We start from the raw sequence: 22,933 nt of genomic DNA, 5'->3' as shown, positions 1-22,933 counted from the left end.
ACGCACTGGCGGGAAGGAACGCATTCAGGAGAAATGCACAGAGGATTTCAATTACATTGGCTTGTGTTTTTGCAGAACAGTGTAATGAATATAAATGAATGCAGAAATGCCAACAGCTGTAACGATGATGAAGACACAAACCGAGGAAAGATCAGATCGATGCTTTCTTCATTGTCCAAATGAGCAGAAAGAGGCAGAGTCTCAGAGTGCAGCTGGATCCTGACAGCTCACTCTCTACCTCCCTTTAAACTTCTGAATATCTCCCAATAAATCACATTAAAGCTACTCTGCGGCCATAATAATAGATGGAAAAATGTGCGCATCATCTCAATTAAGGAACGTCTAAGCTTTCCTATTTTTTTTCCAAAGCCTCTATTTGAGCTCAAGCACATGGAAAACTAGGATGACTGAGAGACACTAACAGGCAACAACGAAAATCAACATAATGACAAACTCTACCCAACGTGACACTTTTCCTAATCAATATTACATCTACACACAGAAAAATAAATCAGAAATATTATTTATCTAAAAATAAAGTCCCACTTTCAGCAGTTTGGACCCATGAAAGCCCTGATCTGTCCTCACAGGCTACATTTACCATGAATTATGGAGAACAGCACTATAAAAACAAACATGCAGGGATTTAGTACAATCAAGTCATTTTTCTTATTACTCATGTAAATGTACAAGTTTATTATTTTATTTATTATTCATTTATTTATTAAACTAAAAAGATATTTTCTGAATATTTCAGAACTTTCAGAGTTCTTTTAACTTTTAACTCTAAGTCTTGTGTTATGAGTTAAATAAATGTAATGTACAGAGTTCAATCAACTCATTAAATTAAGTCAGCATATTAGCAGACTTCCCAGCATGCATTCAGAGTCTTCCTTTTTTCTAGTTTGAAGAAAAAACTCTCTGTGTGTCACTTTAAGATAAGTCATGGTTGTTTGTTTTCACAATTACAAGAACACTGCCGACCATGATGAAGGTTAGATAAAGTTCAGTCCCTAACCCTCTGAAACTTAAAATCTGATATATTCACTGGGAGCAGTTTCACATCTTGTCTTTGTACTGATGCTGGAACAAAGTGTCTCCAACAGGAGCAGCTGGAGCTGGAAGTTCTTTTGAGAAATGGAAAACTAACTCTTCAAACTGAGAAAATGTGACAGGAAATCAAATGTGTTTATAATGTTCCTCAGTGTGACTGAAGAGTTGTTGGTTTAACTTATCATCTTAAGCTTACTGAACATGTTGCTCAAGTACACCTAAATTAATATAATGTTATTTGAGTGGATAAGTTTGTATTGAAAAAAAAAAAAAAATCCTAAAACTTTCAAATTCAGTCAACTTAAAATCAATAGTTAGGGCGAACTAGCAACTTGGGATGATATGTCAGTAAATACACAATTCAACAGAAGATGTAACATAAATGTCCTGTTTTTAGACATTTTAATGTTTAAAATGTTATATATTATAGCTTTAAGCTTGTTGGACATGTTTTTTTAACAAGTAAAATTGGATTAAATTTAAGTCTGACTAAAAGAGTTTACTTGTTTTGAAGCAGTGCAAAATTACCTTACTTGTCTTTTCAAATTCAGTTAACCTGACACTTTAAAGTAGCCCAGACACTAACTTTTTTTTAAAGTTAAAACAAATTGTTTATTATTAGTGAGTCCAGCAAAGAGGATGCTTCTTAAAACTAAAAAGCTGCAGGTTCCTGGACATGTTTCCTACATGCTGACTGGACTAAAGATGTAGCTCAGTGAAAGTTATTCTTAAAGGAAAATTTCAAACATCCCATCAGACAGCAGGAAAAAAACAGGTGATTGACAGGTATAAGGTGCCGGTAACATGCGGATGAAACATTTTGGTTTGTTTGCTTCTTCACAGTCTGATAAACTGAGGACAGAGAGATTGCAGCCCATGTCTATTCACGGCCCTGGCCGGTGACAAAAGATGCGGCCCGGACACACATTCCAGTCTGCTTCCGCTCCAGCACACAAGCTCAATCCCAGGGATTTCCCCTTTCAAGCGGGAGAAAAAGGGCTACAATATCACCTCCTTTAGACTGAGGGAGAAGCTGGTCGGGGTAACCGGGTGGAGGGACTCCTGTCATTCACTCTTTGAAACGTTTCCTGATTTAGGTTTTCACGGGAAGTCAGGATCTCTCTGTTGTGAGCAGAGGAGGGGTGAGAACCTTTCAGGTTTGGTTGAGGCGGTTCGGGGGGGAGGTGATTGGCTTCCATCTTGATCTACAGCTGTTTTTAATTTGTGAATCTGAGTAAGAAATTTTGGTCTCACTTTATTGTACAGCACATTAATAAGATGTAACGAGCCGTACTTTGAATCAAACTAGAAATATGTTCTTTACTACACAGTATGAGGCCATTTATTAGACCCTCATTCGACTTTATTAGAGGGTAATTCAGGACACATTACAACAGAACTGTACCGTAAACTAAAGTGTATTATTTCTCACTGTTAGACTCTTATTAGACTTGTATATTATGAGACACATTGCAACAGAACTGTACTGTAAACTAAAATGAAACCACATATCTGGTACTTCTAGACAGATGCCTACTTCTTCAATCAAATCACATTATTTGCCAATGGATTACAATAAGTCTGTGCAGTCACCTATACACAAAATACTTCTCAGCCTCTATAATTTTGGCCTTTGACCTACTTGGTAGTTCTGGCTCTCATACAGCTTTTAAATGGGGAAGTAGCAGATATGTGATTTCACTTTAGTTTACAGTACAGTACTGCTGCAATGTGTCCTTTAAAATCCTCTAGGAACAATAAATAAATAAAGAACATATTATTTCTAGTTTTTATTTGATGCTAAGTAGGGCTTGGTACATCTTGTTAGTGTACTGTAAAATAAAGTACAACCAAAATTTTGTCCATGGTAGAAATGTGCATGTTTTATTAAAAAAACCTAAAATCATCATAGTTCTGGTAAAAGGCCAATCATTAACGAAGATAAAACAGCATCTTGATCTTCTGTCAGAACACGATAATGAGGCCTTACAGCTGATAACTCCTGCAGGGACAACATGCACTACGAAGTGACCAACAATAGGCAAGCCTCCTATTACAAAAAAAAAGATGGAATCTCAGGACTATTTGACAACTCAAGCAAGAAAAGATTGAAATAAGGGCTGTTCTGTGCTGTCTCTGTAATGGCATCTGCTTAGTCTTTTGGAAACAACAGAGGAGGCCGAGGGACGAAATCAGCACTCGAACAATAAGCTTTAATAAAGACATTTCTCTGGGAACTTAACCGTGATCGGCGTCACTATCAGTCGGTGTTTATCTCATTTCAGAGGCTCGTTAATTGTGTGCGCCATAAAGCGCAGACACATACACATGCTGCGTCGAGTGTGGACATCCAGACGCACTCGTTGGCGCAGGGGCACACTTCAGTCTGGAGTGTCTGGTCTGAGCAGCTCTGTGAGACTGAGAAGCGTCTCCCTAATTAGAGGGAGCCTGGTGCAGGACATCTCTATAGGCCATCAACAGGACCCTGGCTGGCTTTGTTCAGCAGCCTCTTCTTACACTGAGCCTGTCACTTTACTTTTCTATAGGACCGAGGGCCGAGCTCCCTAACTGTGTTGTCTGTTCCCAATAACAAGGACAGGGCTGCAACACAACATCCCCACACTCTGAGAAATGAAGGTGCTAAAGGAGCCATAAAGGGTTCTTTGTCCCCTGTCCCCAACTGAGAACCCTTTCTGGTCGTTAGTTTAACCTTTTAGAAAGGCTTCGGGAACTATTTCATAGGGTGCTACCTAGAACCCATCATAAAGGATTATGCACAGAACCATCTACAAAAGATATCTCCCAGAACCCCCAGTGAGAAGCTCTAAAGGAGAACCCTTCTATGGTGTAATGGTTCCATCCAGAATCCTCCTTGGGGGTTCCACCAATAACCCTTTTATATTCTAAAAGTTTTATCTAAAACCCACCCACAGGGGTTTTATATGAGAACCCATTTATATTATGGAACAAAGAACCCTTGACAAAAGAATTCAGCAACCCTCTCTGGGGTTCTGTCCAGAATTTCTCCACTTTCTAAGAGTGCTGACATGAACTATTCCATGTGGTTCTACCAAGAACCATTTTATATTCCAGTGGCTTCATCTAGAACCTAGCCAGAGGGTTCTACTGACAACCCTTCTATATTCCACAGGCTTTATTATAAACCCTTGTTTAGCTTGTCCCCATTGGAGAACCTTTTTTTTGTTCCTGGTTGAACCTTTTATCCTTTTATAAAAGTTCCACTCAGGACCCTTTCTGAGGATTCTATCTAGAACCCAACATAAAGGATTATATCTAGAACCATCTGCTGAAGGTTTCACCCAGAACCCCCTGTGAGAAATTCTAAAAGAGAACACTTCTATGGTGTAATGGTTCCAAGTAGGACCCTCTCTGGGGGTTCTAAAACCCACCCAGGGAGTTCCACCAAGAATCCTTTCATATTCCAAGGGTTTTATCTAGAGCCCAATCAACAAGGTTCTACTGAGAACCCTTTTATATTATGGGACAAATAATTCCTCAAGGAATTCAACAACCCTCTCTGGGGTTCTGTCCAGAGTCTTTTGACCTTCTAACAGTGTTAACAAGAACCCATCCAGGCGGTTCTACCAAGAAATCTTTGATATTCCAGGGTTTTATCTAGAACCCAATCAGGGTGTTCTCCTGAGGAAACGTTTGTATTAAAGCACCATTGATAAAACTCTTTCCTCCAAGAAGGGTCCCTTGAATAAAAAAGGTTCTTAATGGAACCTCTAGTCTACAAAGAACGCTTGATAAACAATTTCTTCACAGAAAAGGTTCTTCAGAAGCAAATGATTCTGGGTAGAACCTCAGCCCTTCAGGAAAAAAAACTCTTTTAGAACCTTTATTTCTACTGAAAGATTTTGTCCCCTGATCCATTTTTGCACCAAACTTTAAACGTTAGCTTATTGATCTCAACCGGTGAATTGAAGAAGCTCATAAACTCCTGTTGTGAGACATTAAAAGGGGCTGCTTTTCTTTGTCTATCAGGCTAAGTTGTCACGGTGTTTTAAAATGTAATTATTTCCAACTCATTTTTGCATAGAAACCTAATTATTCACCGAGATATAAATTAGATTCCACATTCATGGGGACCATGAACCCCCTAAACTCCTGCAGGATGCTATTCACTGGCGAGCCTCTTTCTCTCGCCGCTCCCCTTTTTTCTCTGCAAACCATGAGATGGAGAGTAGCCACTGCAGCTGCTATTCACATCAAGCAGATAATTGTTAATGAAAAGTCATTGCGTGGCATTATGTTGTCCACGGCATCATTGTTCATTTTCCCCCCATCGCCATTGAGATCTATATGGAGGAGCAGAGTGTTTCCTTTGAGTTTTGGTATTCAGGATCTGTTGCCTGGTAACTAATAAAGGGGCAAATCATCCACTGTATTGGCCAAGATGGGCCGCAGACTGGCCCTGCACAACAATGCAAGGTTTGTAAAAAGGCGTTGATACAAGTTAATGACGCTTGTTCAACAAAACATTAATGGACTTCTTCACGGTATAATATGGCATGGGATGCGATGTGAATGAGAGGGGGGAACTTTAGCGCTGCACTTTAACAAGTTTGTGTGTTTTTTACTACTGGGAGGAGCTGCACACACACGCACCCACACACACATACACATACACAAACACACACACACCTTTTTCACCCTTTTTGATGCACTTGCGCAGACTCTCATACTCATAGGGTAGACTGGGGATGGTTGCAACAGGGATCAGCTGCAACAAGTCCTCCAGTCAGAAATTGCACTGCACGTGCTCAGTTAGACCCTTTTCTCACCAGGAAAACAGAAGACAGATTCAACATTTATTAAGTAAAACTAGTTGGGAAGTATGAATGAAATTATTTCATGTTATTTTGTCAAACTGTCCAAAACTTTTGTCTGATTTATATCATCTTAGTTTGGGTCTGTGGGCCTCATGCACAAACCGTGAATTTTCTTTCAGATACCACCACAATTTACAAGGTCAGGACCTGTTGCAGAGTTATGTGCAGTCTGCTGTTTCATGATAACTGTACATTTCATTACTTTGAGGAAAATTTGAGTTTGTAAAATAAATTACACTTCAGAATTATGCTGACATTGTCCTGTTTGAGTGCATTTCAAATTCTAATATAATTTTTAATTTACACACAAAGCCCACCATATTTAATGGTGTCCCGTTGCAGTCATCAATCCCCCCTTACTGAAGGGCAGCTTTTTTTTTTCCTTTCCCATTTTTGGTTTTAGCAGGTTCCTTAATTCCACTGCTGATGCTGTTAAAATAACAGATTTTCCTTCATGGATCTCTGAAAGCAGGGCTTCAAACTCCAAAGTCATGAAGTTCTACTTTTCACTCTTTGATGCCATTTTCATAAATGAATGCTTCCTGATATATGGGGCAGGAAGCACAGCCTTATACGGTACTGCTGGGGCGTAAATTATGCTAATGTAAAGGGTCTCATTCGAGTGTACGGAAATAGGCACAGGTGGATTATTTAGAGAGTTATCTGACGTCACGGCCATTTGATGAATCTCAGCTAAGCTGCAAGCTAAGCGGCCATATCAAAACAGACGACTCAACAGTATCTTCCAACATAAGCTAAACATTGTTGCAGTTTTGTACAATAAATGCGTGTTTAATAAAATTTTGTTGTGTTGCAAATTGTTCCATTCTTCCTGCCTCACACTGAAACATAGAGAGACTGAATAGCATCTTTAACATCTGCACATTGACTCAAGGTATGCCTATGTCCTATGCATAAGCAAACAAAAATCAACTGTTTTTTGATAAATATTACTAAATAAATAACTAATACTATAATATTATTCTAAAACAATACATACTTTCGGAATATTAGTTTACTCAGACAAAAAGCTAATGTATTAATGTATTTTAATGTATTTTTAACATGTTGCAACTGTCCCCTAATTGTGTTGTAATTGTTCTTAGGGCTGGGTCAGCTGCAACGTCTGACTTCCTCTATTCAAATAAATATTATGAATGATATGTCATATGTAATCATCTTTAAATGGTATGCGGAATGATGTACGTTTAAAGCTACTACAAGAAACTTTCATATAGTGTTGATTTTGGAGGCCCCGATGGACAAAATAAAATTATGTAAATAAAAATCTTCTTCTGCCTCTTTTTAACAGGCTAACATACAACTCTCTGTGACTTTGCTTAGATAAATGTAAACTCAGGCTTTTTCCACCTGATGTCAATAGGAATCCAATCTGGTAGCAGGCATGAAGAATAACTACACAGAAATGGCACATGTTCTCACTGATGGTCTTGTTTGCTTATCTACACCATAAAGAGACATCAGTATCAAATTCAGACTGTTTCATAACGAGTTAAAAACTTCTTGTAGTGGCTTTATTATATGCAGATTTGGTTGGTTGCGTACAAATAGTCTATTAATAACTTATAGAAATGCAAAAAGCGTTGCAGCCATCCCCACTCTCCCCTATAAGAAATGCTGTTTCCCATGGAGGAGAATGAGCTTAGACTAAATAGTCAACTAAAAAATCCTCTGTTTAAATTTAATTTTCATGTTATTGAATAGGCCTGTGATTAATTGCCCATCAGCATGATTTGAAAGGGGGGTGAATAGTGGAGGGTAACTGCTGCACTATAAAGAAAGAGGCTGCAGAGAAAGAGGAGGCAAGTGAGAGGTGGGGCCCTGAGAGCTTTACACATTTCTGAAATTCTTTTTTTCCTTTTTAATCTAACGTTTAAACAGTGAGTGATATTGCACCGGCCCCATTTGTTGCACCGGCTTCTTAACCGAAGCGGACAAAAAAACTGCAGCCCTGTCACCCCGAGCAGAATAAAGGGAATCAAAGGATTTTTCCCTTAAATGGACTAATTTTCTCCTTGAATTATGAAAGTAATGGCTAGGTAACAGCCTGTGCTCAGTACCCGACGGCTTAATGCTTCCTAAATCCTTCCACGTGGCTCCACTAGTCCTGGCAATTAGGCCTCATTATAGCCTCATAAAGGATCTCATTTGTGGGATTACTTAATAGACAATGAAATTTTATCGTGCAGAATTATGGAAAAATAATATTAGAGCTCGCATGGTGTGATGAGGGCGCGCGCCACGCATCATTCCGCTTGGTTTGCTCCCTCTCTTCCCTCCCTCTCTGTCTCTCTCCCTCTTGTTTCAGACTGTTATCTGTACCATAACAACTCTGTGCGTCTTCATGTCAAACACTGGATTCACTTTATTAGAGCAATTACTGTCTGTGTGACAGACATGTTTGTTTCTATCATTATTGTGGTTGGATTTTAAAGACTTTCTAATTCTTTCAAAGGCTGCATCTTAACTCACAGTTCAGTAAGTTCTTCAGTTGCCCATTTTATCATGTATTTGCTCGATAATGAGGTGCATTTAAAAAGAAAAACACGTATCTGTGTGACTTATTTTTTTGTTTTTAATCATGATTATGGTTGGATTTTAAAGACTTTCTGATTCTTTCAAAGACTCCATCTTAACTTACAGTTCAATATGTGCTTCAGTTAATTGTGTAGGGGAGAGTGGGGCATCTTGTAACATGGGTAAGTTGTCTCCCTGGTTATATTTCCAACACCTGAGGACGCAGTCTAAAAACAAAACAAACAAGAAAAAAAACAAAAAACATAGCACAACACTTGCATGTGGAAGTCACTGCTGTGAAGTTATTTTGCTCTCGACATGCAATGTAGCTAACATTAGCACGTGTCATTCTGGGGCAAGTTGTCTCACTGATTTCAGAGCAAATCATAACATGAGACAATTTGCCCCAGTATGCATTATCCAGCTGCAGACCTGCAGAAGCTCCCTTTGCCAGCTGCTAAAGTTGGTAGTTGCTATGTAGCATGTAAAGAACTATGTGGGTGCTAATATACTGCTTCACACATTATTAAAAGTAGCAATAGTTGTTATCAGTGGTTTGACCACGCAGTCAAAATACATAATAAACCTTTAATTAGTTAAAATATTTTAGTGCCTAAATAAATAAGATTTTTACCAGCAAGATTTTTACCAGAATATGGAACACCTCTGCTTTTATACATGTTTTTTTTTTTCACTGAAAAATATAAAGTGACAATTTACCCCACATAGTATGACAGCTTATCTAGTGATAGGGTAACTTTCTCGAGTTCTGTACTGTACAGTTCTGTACAATTTATAACCCTATATAATAGTGAGAAGTAAAAATCTAAATATTTTACATTTATGGACAATAATTTTATAATCATTATTATAATTACTTAATTTAAAATGGGAAATGAGTGATTGTGATGCACTGAGACCAAGAAATTGAAATGAAATCAAAAGTGTGACAAGCTGTCCCAGTCTCCCCTATTTGCTCCATAATGAGAACGATTTTTAAAGAACTGGGGCAAAATAAACAAACAAGTCAAACTTGAGCTTCACAACAGGCCTGTTCCACTTGTGTTTGTGTATTTTTTTTTTCTTTTGGTCTGAGGTGAGCTGTTGTGTTGGACCTGCACCCACTGACGGCTCGCCTCTGCTCTGTCTGAAGGTCCGAGGCGTTACTTGGCAGATGAAAGCAGAAGCTAAACCTGCCGTTGACCCGCCTGCGGATCAAACTCGCTAATTATTGTCACAAGATGAGGGATTAACGCATTTCTGAAATAGCTGCCTGTTTACCCCCGCACAGAGCGGCCATTATAAACACTTTCTAATTGAATCCTAATCGCCATCGAATAACCTGCAGCCCAGACTCGCCATCAGTTCATAATTCTTTAATTGCTGGAAGTGAAACCTGGACCAACCGGATTCAAAGTGTGATTAGGCTGCAGAGCAATTAGTGCTTATAGTCCCGTGCACAATTCCTTAAATCGTATTTAGGGAAAATAAATCTATTATGGAATAAAAGTAGGTTTGGATGATGGTCATATATATATAGTCAGCTTTAAAGAATAAGTCTAATGTATATGTTGACTGAATAGGGAAAATCAGGAATAACCAGTAAGTTGTGGTCTGTTTTTTGCAGTTTGCACCACTAACAGGTTCTTCTCTCAGTTGTTTAGTTCATCTGCTATATTTAATACATGTTTTCATTTTTTAAGTGTTAGGTTGTTGGCAGGTTTTCAAATTAGATTATACAATTTCAGATTTCTTTCTGAACTGTTCCTAAGGAAGTCCTATCCAAAAAACAAATATAAGCAGTATGACTGTGGAAAAAAAAAAAAAAAAAAAAAAGCTAAATTTCACTTTGTTACTCTGGTTTTGTTATTGAATAATTAAAGCCTGTTAGACAGCCAGTGGAGAACAATGTACAATTAATATAAAATTTAAACATGTTTTTATATGTGGCTGGTCATATGATTCTAGTGTCCAAGACTCTTCTAAAATCGGGGATAAAAAGAGTAAATCTGCAAGTTGTGATTGGAGGCCCACGGAGACATCACGTGGTTTGGGTCGCTGACAGTATAAACCCTTGGAGACGAGTGCGCACGTGGGTGACGCTGCAGGGCCAACCCTCTTCGGGGTCCCTTTTGTTGAACCATCAAACATAAGCACCTTTGGAGATCCCGAGGGGTTCAGATGAGAAACAGCTATCATCCTGTGCACGGAGCGGTCACTTCTCAGCGGCGCAGCCATGTCGAGGTCTTTCTACGTTGACTCTTTAATAATCAAGGATACGGTGCGACCTGGACCCACTGAGCATCCAGGACAAGACTTCCTTATTCCCATCAGCATGCACTCTCCGAGCGTCATGACGGTCACCGCTCCGGTGTGCCCGTCCAGGAAAAATGGGACTTTCTGTGTTTGCCCGCTGTGCGTAACGTCCCACATCCACTCTTCCCGCAGCGGCATTCCCATGCTGAAGAACCAGTTTCCAGGAGCGGAGGCGCAGTATTGTCAGAGAATAGCGCACCAGCAGTCTCCGGCACTCCCGCACCCGGGACATACACCTGTCTGCACGCCCACCTTCAGCGTCACAGATCCCAGGAGATACCACTGTCTTTCTATTGGTAAGACACCTGTTTGCTACAGTCTGTTCCGCACCTGTTTGATCGTGTTCCTCCACTTCACGATGCACTTTCAGGCAGTTAGATGAATGTAAGCTCGGCTTTTACGCACAAGATTTACGCGCAATGTTTTGTGCGTCTTTGGTTAAGTTTAAACTTGTAGCAATAAAAAGCCAACCGTCTGAAATAAACATGTTGTTCTTCCAACAGGCGCCTCCGAGAGCAGCCACATACAGAATGGCAAGAGGATGCGCACGGCTTTCACAAGCACACAGCTCCTGGAACTTGAAAGGGAGTTTTCCACGAACATGTATCTTTCCAGACTCAGAAGAATCGAAATCGCCACGTATCTGAACCTGTCAGAGAAACAAGTGAAAATCTGGTTTCAGAACCGCAGGGTGAAGCACAAGAAGGAGGGCAAAGCCACCCAGAGGAGCGCGCACAGCGGTTGCAAGTGCACAAGCGGTCACACAGACTATTCGAGGTCAGAGGACGAGGAGTCTCTGTCTCCGGCCTCCGCTGAGGAGGAGAAAGAGGTGTCACCCATCTGAGAGTGAGGCGACTCCCCCAAAATCCCACCGCTGGCACTTCACCTGCTCTGCTGCAGCTATCACACAACCTCCGGCCCAAAAATCTCCCGCATGAAGTCTGAGAAGAATTGTTGAAAATGTCAGTTCTTCACTTCAACTTTATCCTACTTTAAAAATCAACACTGTCGTGAAATGTTGGCAAACTTGACTTCCTGTATGTCGTGATGTATTTTGATCCCTTCAGGGTTCTCGCCTCACATACCCAGGTCTGGTAAATAACTCCCAGTAAATGTCTTCAATTATTGCCCGACACCCCATCACTATGAGTGAGGTTGTGTGCTTATGAAAGCCCTTAGAAATAGTATAGGCCAAACCTGTGTGGAACCTGTACGCAACAATTTGTAAACTATGTATATCTGTATTTATTGTAATAAACATGACGAGTTGACCTAAGAAGAAGTTGTGTATTGACTTACTATGATCGATCATATGTTCAGTTATTAATGAAGGACCGAATACTGTTTTTTTTTAAATCACTGATATGATCTTAAAAAAAGAATATATGAAATTTTGCATCAATGCAAGCTGAGAAACTTCAGTTAAACTGGGCCACAGAATTTTTTTTCTTCAAAATTTTTACATTTAAAAATGTATGTAAATACTCTGCACAGTGGAGCCCGACTGATATTGGATTTTTTGGGGCTGATGCCAATACCAATCTTAGAATGTAAGAAATTTCCTGTAGCAATATTCCAGCTGATATTCTTTATTTACATATATATGTATAAAATTCAAAATTACAGGGCACTGAAACAGTAAACTTTCATTGATATTTTTAATAGGCAAATTTCATAACTATAAATTAAAAAAAAACTAAAAAAAACTAAAAATCCACAACCTTTAATTGAACAAACAACTTGAATTAAGAAAATTTATAATATAATATAACAAAAATATTGCCTATGTGATTAAAAATAAATAAATAAATACGAAAACAATCTGCACCGTATGGACTGATATACCTGTGCAAAGATAATATCAGCCCACTGATATATCTGTCTAGTTCTACTGCAGAGAATTCTATTATAAAATAAAAATAATGATTATTATCAATTTGTCATGACATGTACTAGGACAGTGGTTTTCAAACTAAGGTCCTTGAATCAACAGGGGTCCACCAGTGAGTGTAGGGGCTCCCAGCAAAGGAAAGAATAGAATATTTTAACTTTTATCAGTTTATTGAAAAGTTGAAACAGCAAGAGGATTGATCGGTGATTGATTGTAATTAACAGTGATCATAGTTTTGTTGTCTTCAAATAAAGTTTAAAAAAAACATATTGAGAGGTGATTCCTTGAAACAAAAACGCATCTACTGTGGGGGTCCATGACATGAAAAAGTTAAGAAAATGCCGTACGAGAAAGCACTGCTGTAGTGCCACAGTGAAAGAATAATATCTCCTTTATAATGCAAAGAAAAATAGAACTTTATCCGACCTCATGCCCATACATTACATAGGAGTAGTAATATCACGCAATTCAGTAAAACACCAGCACTAACTACATATATTTTTTTAAAAAAGAATAAATTGTACCGACACAGTCAAAAATGATCATTTCACAGAAGAAGCTGGATTTTTTTTTCTGCCTTCTTGGTGGAAAAGCAAATAATCATCAACTAGGAGTGCAGTTATCTTCTATTGAAACACATCCTGTCAACTGACAGCTATTATCATTATTATTGTAATTATTAAGATGTCATTACCACGCTATTGGTGTTATTATTAGTAGGCTAGTTGATCCAATGTTCTCTGTGCGTTTTTTTTCTTATATAGAAACATTAGACCAACGTAGCAGAGCCCCATTTACATGATATAAGCTATTTAATTCAAAATGGATGGAGTGAGCTATATGAAAGTGTAGCTGTAATTTCTCCTTAGATCTGACCACAAAAGGGTACCCGATAACGCCCCTGGGGAGCAGCCAATGGTCCATTAATGTTCGCTTTTGAAAAGATTTTGGTTGTCCAAAGCGAGTTTAATTGCGTTTTCGGTCCCACGTCGGTTGATTATGCTGCTATTGCCTGAAACCACAGAAGAAGGATATATAGAAGTGGGCAAAGGCTTTGACAGGTTAGATTGTCCTGCCTTGGGACTCGCATTTAGCCGGAGACCCCCCGACGGCTGCGTGCTCAGAGAGCTTTGAGAGACAGCTACAGGGTTCCTCCGAGCGACACAGAACGATTTAGTCACTGTTTCATTAGGCACTATTTGAACCTTTCAACTTATGGTGAATTAAAGGGGGCACGCTCAAATGGAAAGACTCTGAGGGGGGATTACGTGGGAGGGGCCACTGGAAATTAGCTGACGCCTAATTTAACTCGTTTCTGTCAGAGTTTGGGATACATTCCTAATTGAGAGGGGAAGCAGGTGAAGTTTTGGTCCCACGCAGACCCATTCAGAGCGGGAATAAATGGTCCCCTTTCACATCCCGCTGATGATCATATATTATTGGGGGAAAGCCACCTAATGAATATATATTGAAGTTCCTATTAATCGAATTAGAGTTCCCTTGCAGGTGTGAAAGACCAATGCAGCATTTAAAGCTATTAACAATAGAATAAACTGCAGTTTGGAGAAAGACCCCCCCTCCCACCACCCTCTCCAGCCCCCACAGGACGTGACCTCAGACTGTAAGGCCGCTATAATGGACTGAGGCTCACTTTGAGGGCTGATCTGTTTGCCCAGGTCAAACGGATCTCCCTCACTACAACTGTATCACACTCCTGATCAAACAAACTACAAAATCATGCAGGAGTGCGCGGGTGTGAATTTCAGATGAAAGGGACCATATACCTACTGACGCACAGACGAACTGAGAGCACTCCAAGGACGTCAGGCCTCGGCCACCATTGAAAATGTGGCAATTACGCATGACAAAAGACAATTAATAAGAGCGCTTTTCAGCCGGTTGCAGCTGCTGTCTCATGCGGAGAGACAGAGGAGAGAAGAAGCTGAAGTGCCGGTGTGGAAAAGAGGACAGGACAGAGTTGTCCTTTACCGGAGAGACGTCTACTTTACGGTATTTTATCCTCCATAAATGCGGCCTATGTTTCCAGTCTAAACCTCAGACACACCAGAGAGTGTGAGGCCATGCGGGGAAGGAAGATATTTACTCCTAAATTAATCAATTCTGAGGAATTACCTACATTTTGGGGGTTGAGGGACTAGTTTGTTCCCCGACAGTCTGGCATTTTGGTGCCGCACCTTTCAGCCCCACGTTTTACAAACTTTTGGACAGTTAAATGTGCGCGTTCAAAGATGATGATGATGGTTTAATGTAATCTAGTTCTAATATTTAGGCCATGTTGTGAATAGTTGGTGGACTAATTTGCAAACATCACGTGTTGAAGGGCTAATTTCTGTGTGTGTGTGTGTGTGTGTGTGTGTGTGTGTGTGTGTGTGTGTGTGTGTTTGGGGGTAGTTAATCATAATGATGATGACCTTGTACAAGTCAAGTGGATAAATCTGTCTTTTGTATTTAAACAAGGTCAGGTACATTCAAACAGAAGGGCAGTTGAAGCCTAGAGTTCATTTATTTTTGTTAGGCTATTTTTTTTTTACCCTTGTGCTTGGTCTTCATATGATTAGACAATTTTAGGACTGTCACAATAGCAGATTTTCACTGAATTCATTTTAATGATATTGTAATGATTGATAGGACTTGTGAAAAATAAATAAATAAATAAATAAATAAATAATGCCATCAGTCAAATTTATCTCTAACTTTCTTTGCTGTTTCTCTGCGGTTTTGTCTCTTTTCTGGCAACTGAATTACACTCCAAATAATCTTTTAGTTAAAAGAATCAATAACAGCATTCAAAAAAGAAAGAAAAAGAAAGACATAACAATTTAAAACAACACTACAACTCAGCGTAATTAGTAAAGATAGAAGGGGGGAAACAAACATCTTTCTCTGCAGGTACATCTATCAGACAAGCACTGCATATCTGAGTCAGTTCACACAGAATCACCATAACAACCACCACAGCTGAGCCCTCGCATCTCAGCATCTCATCCCTATACTTAATATACAGATACATTCACATATTCAAGGAAGTGTTTACACATTTTGCTGAAATTAACTGTCTTGGACTGTGTCAGACAACTCAGGAAGTCTAATGAAATTTTCTCCATTATTATCCAATACCTCCCAGAGATCGTGAGCATCTTTTTCCAGATCATTGAAATTATATATTTTTCCTTCCAGTATGTCAGAACATTAAACAATTTTCTCTGGTGTTTATTAGTAATGTGCATATTAGGAGGACCAAGGAGAAGAAACACTTTTAAATGTTTAAAACACAGTTAAAGCTCAGTATATTCTGCATCTCATACACAACAGTTTCCCAGTATCAGAGAGTATTATTTTGCATTTCAGACAAAATGGTGAGATGGTAAGCTTAAATTTAGAAAGGCGATAATATTTTGAGTTGAAATGCTCTGGTTTGGGTACAGATTGTTTTTGTTTATGTGTTTGTTTGTTTGTTCCAGATATCCTCCCACATGTCTTCTGTTATCACTATACCCAATTCCTTCTCCCAGGTCCGTTCAAGCTCCCAAAAAATAACAGCAGGATATTTCCTCAGAATGTTGTATAAAACACTGATGTATCCCCTGCAGTACAAAATATCTGCTTTTCATAATCGGGCATTAAAATTAGTTAATAAAGAAGTTTTCTTTTTTCTATTAAAAAAAAAAAAGAATAAGATCATTCCTGGACACATCATATTTCTGCACTATATGTAAAGGCCATAAGGGCCCCATCCTCAAAAGTGTTTGAATCCTGGATTTAAGACACCTGGTAAAAATAATCGGGGTTATTAACAATTGGAGTATTAGTGAATGTTAACCCAGTTGTACTGCCCCCCAAGCCTTATTCATATTAACTTATTATTGCAACAATTTTCAGTTGTTGTTGTTGTTTTTTTTTTTGTTTGTTTGTTTTTCTGTTCAGAAGGATAGGACATTTTGACAGAGAGGCTTCCCAGCCAAACTGAGGAGATTTTGTTTTGCATCCAGTCCATTACATAATGCAAAAGGACACTTCATTGATATTTTTTTAGGTCTGGGAGATCCAAACCTCCCACATCACTTGAGAGCTGTAAGGTGAGAGGTCTTCACTTTTACATCAAATAAGAGAGCTAAACCAAATACACTCATCTTACAAATGGTTTTGTGTGTAAATAAAATTTGAATCATTCTCACTGAATAGAGCAAACTAGGGGAGATGTTCCTTCTGAGAAGTGAAAGTCTGCCTAGTCAGGATACAAGGGAGAGGGTTCAAACAGTCAAGATCCTGTTTGATTTTATCAAAAAAAAAAAAAGGACTAAAATTAGTTTTGAATGTCTGGTGTGATGCCAGTGCAATGAATATTCCCAGATACACAAACCCTGTGGGGGACCATCTAAAAAGAAAGGGAAAAGGAAGGCACTCACAGTTGACCACCTGCATACAGTTTGTTTATGAAGTGCTGATTATACACAATATTTTCATATGTATATTATTAACAAAATATAAATATTTCATTTTTTTCACTTTTATCATCAATACTGTTTTATTGTGACACTGCTAGCCAATGTATATAACTTTTGGTAGCATCATTACTTCCACTTCTCTCACTGATCTGAATATTAGAGAGTTTAAAAAAATCACACATTGAAAAATGATTAAATACACATAAAATAAATTTGTGCTGATAAAATAAAAACAAAATTAAAAATAAAAGCAATCTGCATTGTGTTCTGTAAATAAGTATTGGACAACATGTACACAGATACGTGTATGGACCAAAATAGCTGCCCTTGGGCAATATCAGGAGGATAATATGATCCAACTGACACTTCGTATATCAGTCTGGCTCTAACTGAAACGTTGTGCCACTGTGCTGTGTGAACATAAATATATATAAAATACAGTTTCTTTCTTTTTAATTCATCTATTTATTTAATATCTAATTTTTTTTTTCTTATTATTTTAATAAATAAAAACTCACCTCCACTTATGGATGATGATTGGCTCATATGAACTCTCCACATAGCCTTTGAATATGAGGAGGAAGTCCGAGCTTTAAAAAATATAAAAAGAGAAGAATTTATTTATTATTTAAGGATAGATAGATAGATAGATAGATAGATAGATAGATAGATAGATAGATAGATAGATAGATAGATAGATAGATAGATAGATAGAGGGACAAGCGCTGCCATGGTGACTGGTACAGATACGCTTCAGCACGCTGGACAGCTCCCTCAGGGACCGCCGCCCACAGGCCACCGACAGTCTGTGGAATCTTCTTCAACCGCTGATCACATCTGTGTGACTGCAGGACGCGCTGTGTTGTGCACCAGCGTGTATTTCTTCACACGGGCCTGTTATGTTGTGTGTACTCTTTTGACTTGCAAGTAGAAAAACACTTACTTGTCGCGTTGTCGACTAACAACTTTCAGATAAAAACAACGCGTGCTAACAAGGAACAGGCTGAACTCTAAATGTTTGTATTATTTCAGTTTAAAGTGCAGCCTAAAAACCGAAGTTTTTAAAAGCATGTCAGGCTGTTGTTACTGTCGGATTTCAGGCCCAGTTTTGACACAGGAAGGAATTATATGCAGTACAAACTCATTTGAGTTTTTGACCATAGCTTTGGTCACTTATTTTAATACAAATTGTCATTTTCCAAAGCCCCCTGGTGGACAGTTGGGGTCATTACAGTGTAAATCACCATAAAGCAGATGAGTAATTTTGGTAAAGGGCTGATAACTGTGAGGGTTTGTACAGCTGCTGAAATTTCCACATTCATGTGTCTCACAAGCAAACACAACACTTAGGCCTTCATGCAATGGAAGATTTTGGAACAATAAGTGCCTCATCATCTTCTGTAGACAAGAATACAACTGACTCAGCACCTTTTCAGTGATATTTAGTTGCAATAAGCTGCATAAGAGAGACCTGATTGCGGACTTGTTTGAGTTTTTGTTATAAAGTAACTCTGTTGGTAGTTTTTTTATGTTTTGATGACGGTAGATATTTGCCTTTTATCACACTGAATTCATTCAAAACTTTTTTCCCCAGAAAAACAAACTCACTTCTAGAATTTAATGTATCTGTAATTTATGACATAAATTGATTTTTTTAACCCTTTTTGGGACAACTTTACAATAAAATTGGTCTTAGAAACAATGTGTAAATGAACATAAACATGTTACAAACCATTATTAAGCAGTTACATACAATTTATAACAGTTTTCATAAATCCATGTGCACTCAATGTTTGGCAAGACCCAGCTACAACTTACTACTAATTAGTCGTACTAATCAGTTACTAACATTCATAATTACCAAAAGGGAGCCTTAATGTAAAGTGTGAAACACTTCACCATTTATTGATGACTAAGAATCGGTGATCAGTTAAATTACTCCAATTAAAGGAAGATAACTAAACTGTGACACATCAGGAATTCTGTCCTGAAGAAGATATCAATTTGATATGGTAATTTGATATGCCCAGAGAAACTTTTTGATTATTAAGATGTTCAAATGCCAGTAACAGGTATAAATGCTGCTGGTGGAGAAGACAACATAAGCTAAGTGAGATCCGAGGCTTAGCAGTACAGATAAATGTGGGCTCAGTACTCGGCAAACAAAAGGTCACTGTTGCCCTTTTTATGTTAAGCATTATAACGGGTCATTAACGATTTATGACGTTTTACAACCTTATTAATAACCTAATTACAACTCGTTTGTAAATAATTTATAAGGGTAGACGTATTGTAAAGTGGAACCGCTTTTAAAGCAAAATGTGTCAGAAGAAAATCCATCAGAAGTGAGAACCTCAAACCAGTTTGAGGTAAGTTTGGCTTTACGAAGTTGAGATCCTTTGTTCGCAGAACAAGGACACTGTTCTTTTCGGCAACATGTGGAAGTAATTGCGCCAAGCGGACTGCACGGAGCTGGAAGGGGGTGAGGGATGAGGGGGGGAGCAGGGGGTTGATCATCGGCCCCGGGGCTCTGCTGCTCCACGCAGACACCGGTCTGATGCCCCTCTGCTCTGCCCACAGATAGGTGATTCATTGGGCCAATTGTTCTTGTGTTGCCCGCCAGAAGAGCCTGGGGGTAACAAAACATAATAATGGCTGAGCTTCAGGAGGACTCGGTAAACAGCTGACGCATGTGTGCCGGTAAACAGGGGAGCCATTAGTTTAATGTGGTGCAGAAAAGAAGAAAGACCCACATAATGTATTTTCTTTTCATGAAATTTGAGGGATAGTGTGTCTGTCTGTGTGTATGTGTACGAGTGAGTGTGAGAGAGGGAGATGTGGCTGGTGATATGATGGTGTTGGAGCGCCCTCTATGAGTAACGCGCTCCACTGTTCCCAGTTTGTGACTGGTGCACAAGAACTGTGTCCACTCACTGAGCTGCATGCATCATGCAAAAAGCAGCAATGAGCGCAAAACTGCAGGTAACGCTTTATAAGACGAACTGCTAACTATTAAACTCACAAGCAAGAACATCTGCGCGAATTCAAGACAGCAAAGCATCATCACATGCAACATAAAACACCCCAAAAACACATCAGACCTTCCTCTGCCCTCCAAAAGTTCTCGTGTCCACATAGAAATACCATTCCTCCCCTCATTTCGGCGGGGACATTCGTCCGCATTCCCCCCCTAAAAAGAAGACTCTTACTTTGAAAAGCTTGGGGTCCAGCTAGCGCTCGGAGGGAGGAGAGGAGAGAGAGGGGGGGTGTCATTTCCTGAGAGTTATTTACTTTGAGCCAGATGATTTTTCGGAGGGCGCGGGGCGGAGGGGAGGAGGGTGGACTGTAACATTGAATCAGTTACAGGTCGCTTGGCTGGAGCGCAGTTGTGAGGACGGTCGCGGATGCGGACAGAGGGTCGCACATATGCTCTCACAGCGCAGGATCTCTGAGGATTACAGCCGCAGCAAAGGACCCTCACTGCGCCTTTTGGAGCGGACAATTCACTGTGGATATACTTACACGAAAGGAATATAAAGAGGGGATTACTGAAAGGTAATTGAAAGGTTGTTGCAATCCAAAAGATGGTTTAAACATTTTTTTTCTTAGTGTTTTCATAAAGTTTGGGGTGTTTTTCAGCGAATTTAAGACAAACTTTTACTCTATAGGTGTAATAGGAGTGTAATTGCAGACTTCAATTCAATTATTAGATTAGCGTTCGCTGTGGAAAAGTTTCTTTAAAAAGTTTTATTCTTAAAAAGAGAGTGTTCTGTCGCCCTGCAGCTTCTGCATTTTGGGCAAACACTTTTTTATTTTAGATTAGATTTCTGTTGCTCCATATGGCCTCACCGCTGGACGCCGAGCAGGGACATGTCGCTGACTCTGCTGGATAAAAGCGCTCCGTTTCGGCCTCACAGCTGGAGGTGTCACCTCCGAAGACTGAAGGCACCATTGTGAGAGATGCTGCCTGGCATTAAATGGGAAACACATTGGAAATTTGTACATCACATTGTTTTCTCGTCTGGTCGTGGAATTTGAGGAATTAAAATGGAAAATCGGCACTGGAGACACTGGAATGAGTCCGTCTGAGCGGCAGCTGAATGGATTCAAAGAAGGGGGAAAAGAAGAAGTTTTGGAGCCACGACGCATTCTTCATTAACCACCTACCCCACTGTGTCACCAAGGGATTTTGCACAGGAATACTGTTTGTGGTCGAAACCGCTTGAATATTTAGATTAAATGATTAAAAAAAAAAACTTTTTAAGAAGTGCATTATGCCTTTTCTCTTTTCAAATCCATTTTCATGGAAATCAGCTTTTCTGACGCGGGATTTGCCTGAACCATCATCATTCGTGGAGGGCAGAAAGTTGAGACAAGTTTTATCAGCTGTTGCTCAAATGTATCCAGGCCTGCAGAGCGATGCATTTGCTATCTGTCACATTTGTTGAGTCGCTTGAAAGAAGAGCAGGACATGCAGAGCAGTCTAGATTTACGCGCAGTGGCTGGAGGATCTCCGCCAAGCCAATAAGGCAAAAAAAAAATATCCTTTATTGAAATTGTTTTGAGACAAGGCGTGTGCACAAACACGTCAAAATGGATTAAGCATTTTGTCAGCTGATTCCCACGCGAATATGTACTTTTGTGCGGAGTGGGCCCGCTAATTATAGAGTTAAACAAACCCAGGTTGCCCATGGATAATTTGGCCCGTTTCGGATGAGCCAGAGCGGACAGCCACAGGAAGCAAGGCAGGGGGCCAAAAGTTTCAAAGTTTGGGGACAGTGACCATGGGAGAACATATACACAGAGAACTGTAAAAAAATAAGAAAAGAAGAAAATAGTTTTAGGGTAAATTAAAGAGTATTTAAGATAAATATGTCCTTAAACAGAAACGTTATGAATGATTTAAGAAAGAAGAGCTATGATTTGTGGAAATTAAAATGTGTTTTCTTTGGGTGAGCGCCTCTCAAACTGTGTGGCCCCTGATGAAAAGCCTGATCCAACGTCAGTCAGTCAGTCAGTCAGACAGACAGACAGACAGACAGTGACCAAGGGAATGTCCGCTGGAGAGCTCCGTGACAAAACAAAACCTGACAGGATCTGTGAAATGAGTTGTGGGGACAAAACTTGAGAATGTCTTAATTAGGCGTCTTTTAGGCATTTCGTTTAAAAAATGTGGTTGGATTAAACTAAAGAAAAACGGGTCGTTTGTGTGTTTTCAAGGCAACATTTTTGAGGGAATTCCAGTTTTTAGTCAAAGCGAGGAAAAAGCGGACATTTTCTTCAATCAGACGAAAAGAAAAAGAAAAAACTTAAGAAAGGCGAGTGGGCAAACTGGAGATGTTGAGATCCAAGGAGGCTTAGTGCCCTCAAAGGGTGGAGTGTGTCGCCCTCTACCGGCAGTCTTCATGTTCAGCTGGAGCGCAGCGCAGCAGAGAGAGGAGCCCTGTCTGTCCTCTGTCCTCTACACCCTGTCCACCGCCCTGTGGAGTCATGTATCGCACTGAACAGCCATACCATCCTAACCCCATATTTTAGGATATACAATTAACTAAATCCTGTGATAAATTTTACATTGTTACAATTTCAGCACTTAAGTGATGTGGGAGACCACAAGTGTTGCTTTTAAGTTCCCCAATCTCTATAAGTCTTTGTCTTTTTTAAATAGCATGTTACCAGAGTCTATAAACTGGGATTGACATGAAATTTAGAAGTCAATAAGCAATTGATTTATTGATCAAATAATTATGTAGCAAATATGGAGACAGTGGTATCATATCTTATCTGGGAGGGCCACAAAACAAGTGTTTGCTTAA

At 39.4% G+C, this 22,933-nt stretch overlaps 1 protein-coding gene across 1 annotated transcript; it reads left to right on the top strand.

Annotated features, from left to right (window-relative positions):
• Positions 1-10,503: 10,503 nt before the first annotated feature.
• gsx2 (GS homeobox 2) lies at positions 10,504-12,046 on the top strand. Its single transcript, XM_084722169.1, has 2 exons — positions 10,504-11,059; positions 11,267-12,046. Exons 1-2 carry the CDS (start codon positions 10,684-10,686, stop codon positions 11,605-11,607), a joined length of 717 nt encoding a protein of 238 aa, XP_084578295.1. The 5' UTR covers positions 10,504-10,683; the 3' UTR covers positions 11,608-12,046.
• Positions 12,047-22,933: the final 10,887 nt, after the last annotated feature.

The sequence above is a fragment of the Lutjanus erythropterus genome, chromosome 7 (assembly GCF_056507025.1).
Source record: "Lutjanus erythropterus isolate fLutEry1 chromosome 7, fLutEry1.hap2, whole genome shotgun sequence".
Taxonomy (NCBI): Eukaryota; Metazoa; Chordata; class Actinopteri; order Lutjaniformes; family Lutjanidae; genus Lutjanus; species Lutjanus erythropterus.
Note: the sequence above shows the minus strand (reverse complement) of the source record. Positions and strands in the feature narration are given on the sequence as shown.

Bases quoted from the DNA above. Each gene is read 5' to 3' on its own strand.
- gsx2 (XM_084722169.1), top strand. From the start codon at position 10,684: ATGTCGAGGTCTTTCTACGTTGACTCTTTAATAATCAAGGATACGGTG. The intron at 11,060-11,266 runs GTAAGACACCTG...TTCTTCCAACAG, and splicing joins ATACCACTGTCTTTCTATTG to GCGCCTCCGAGAGCAGCCAC.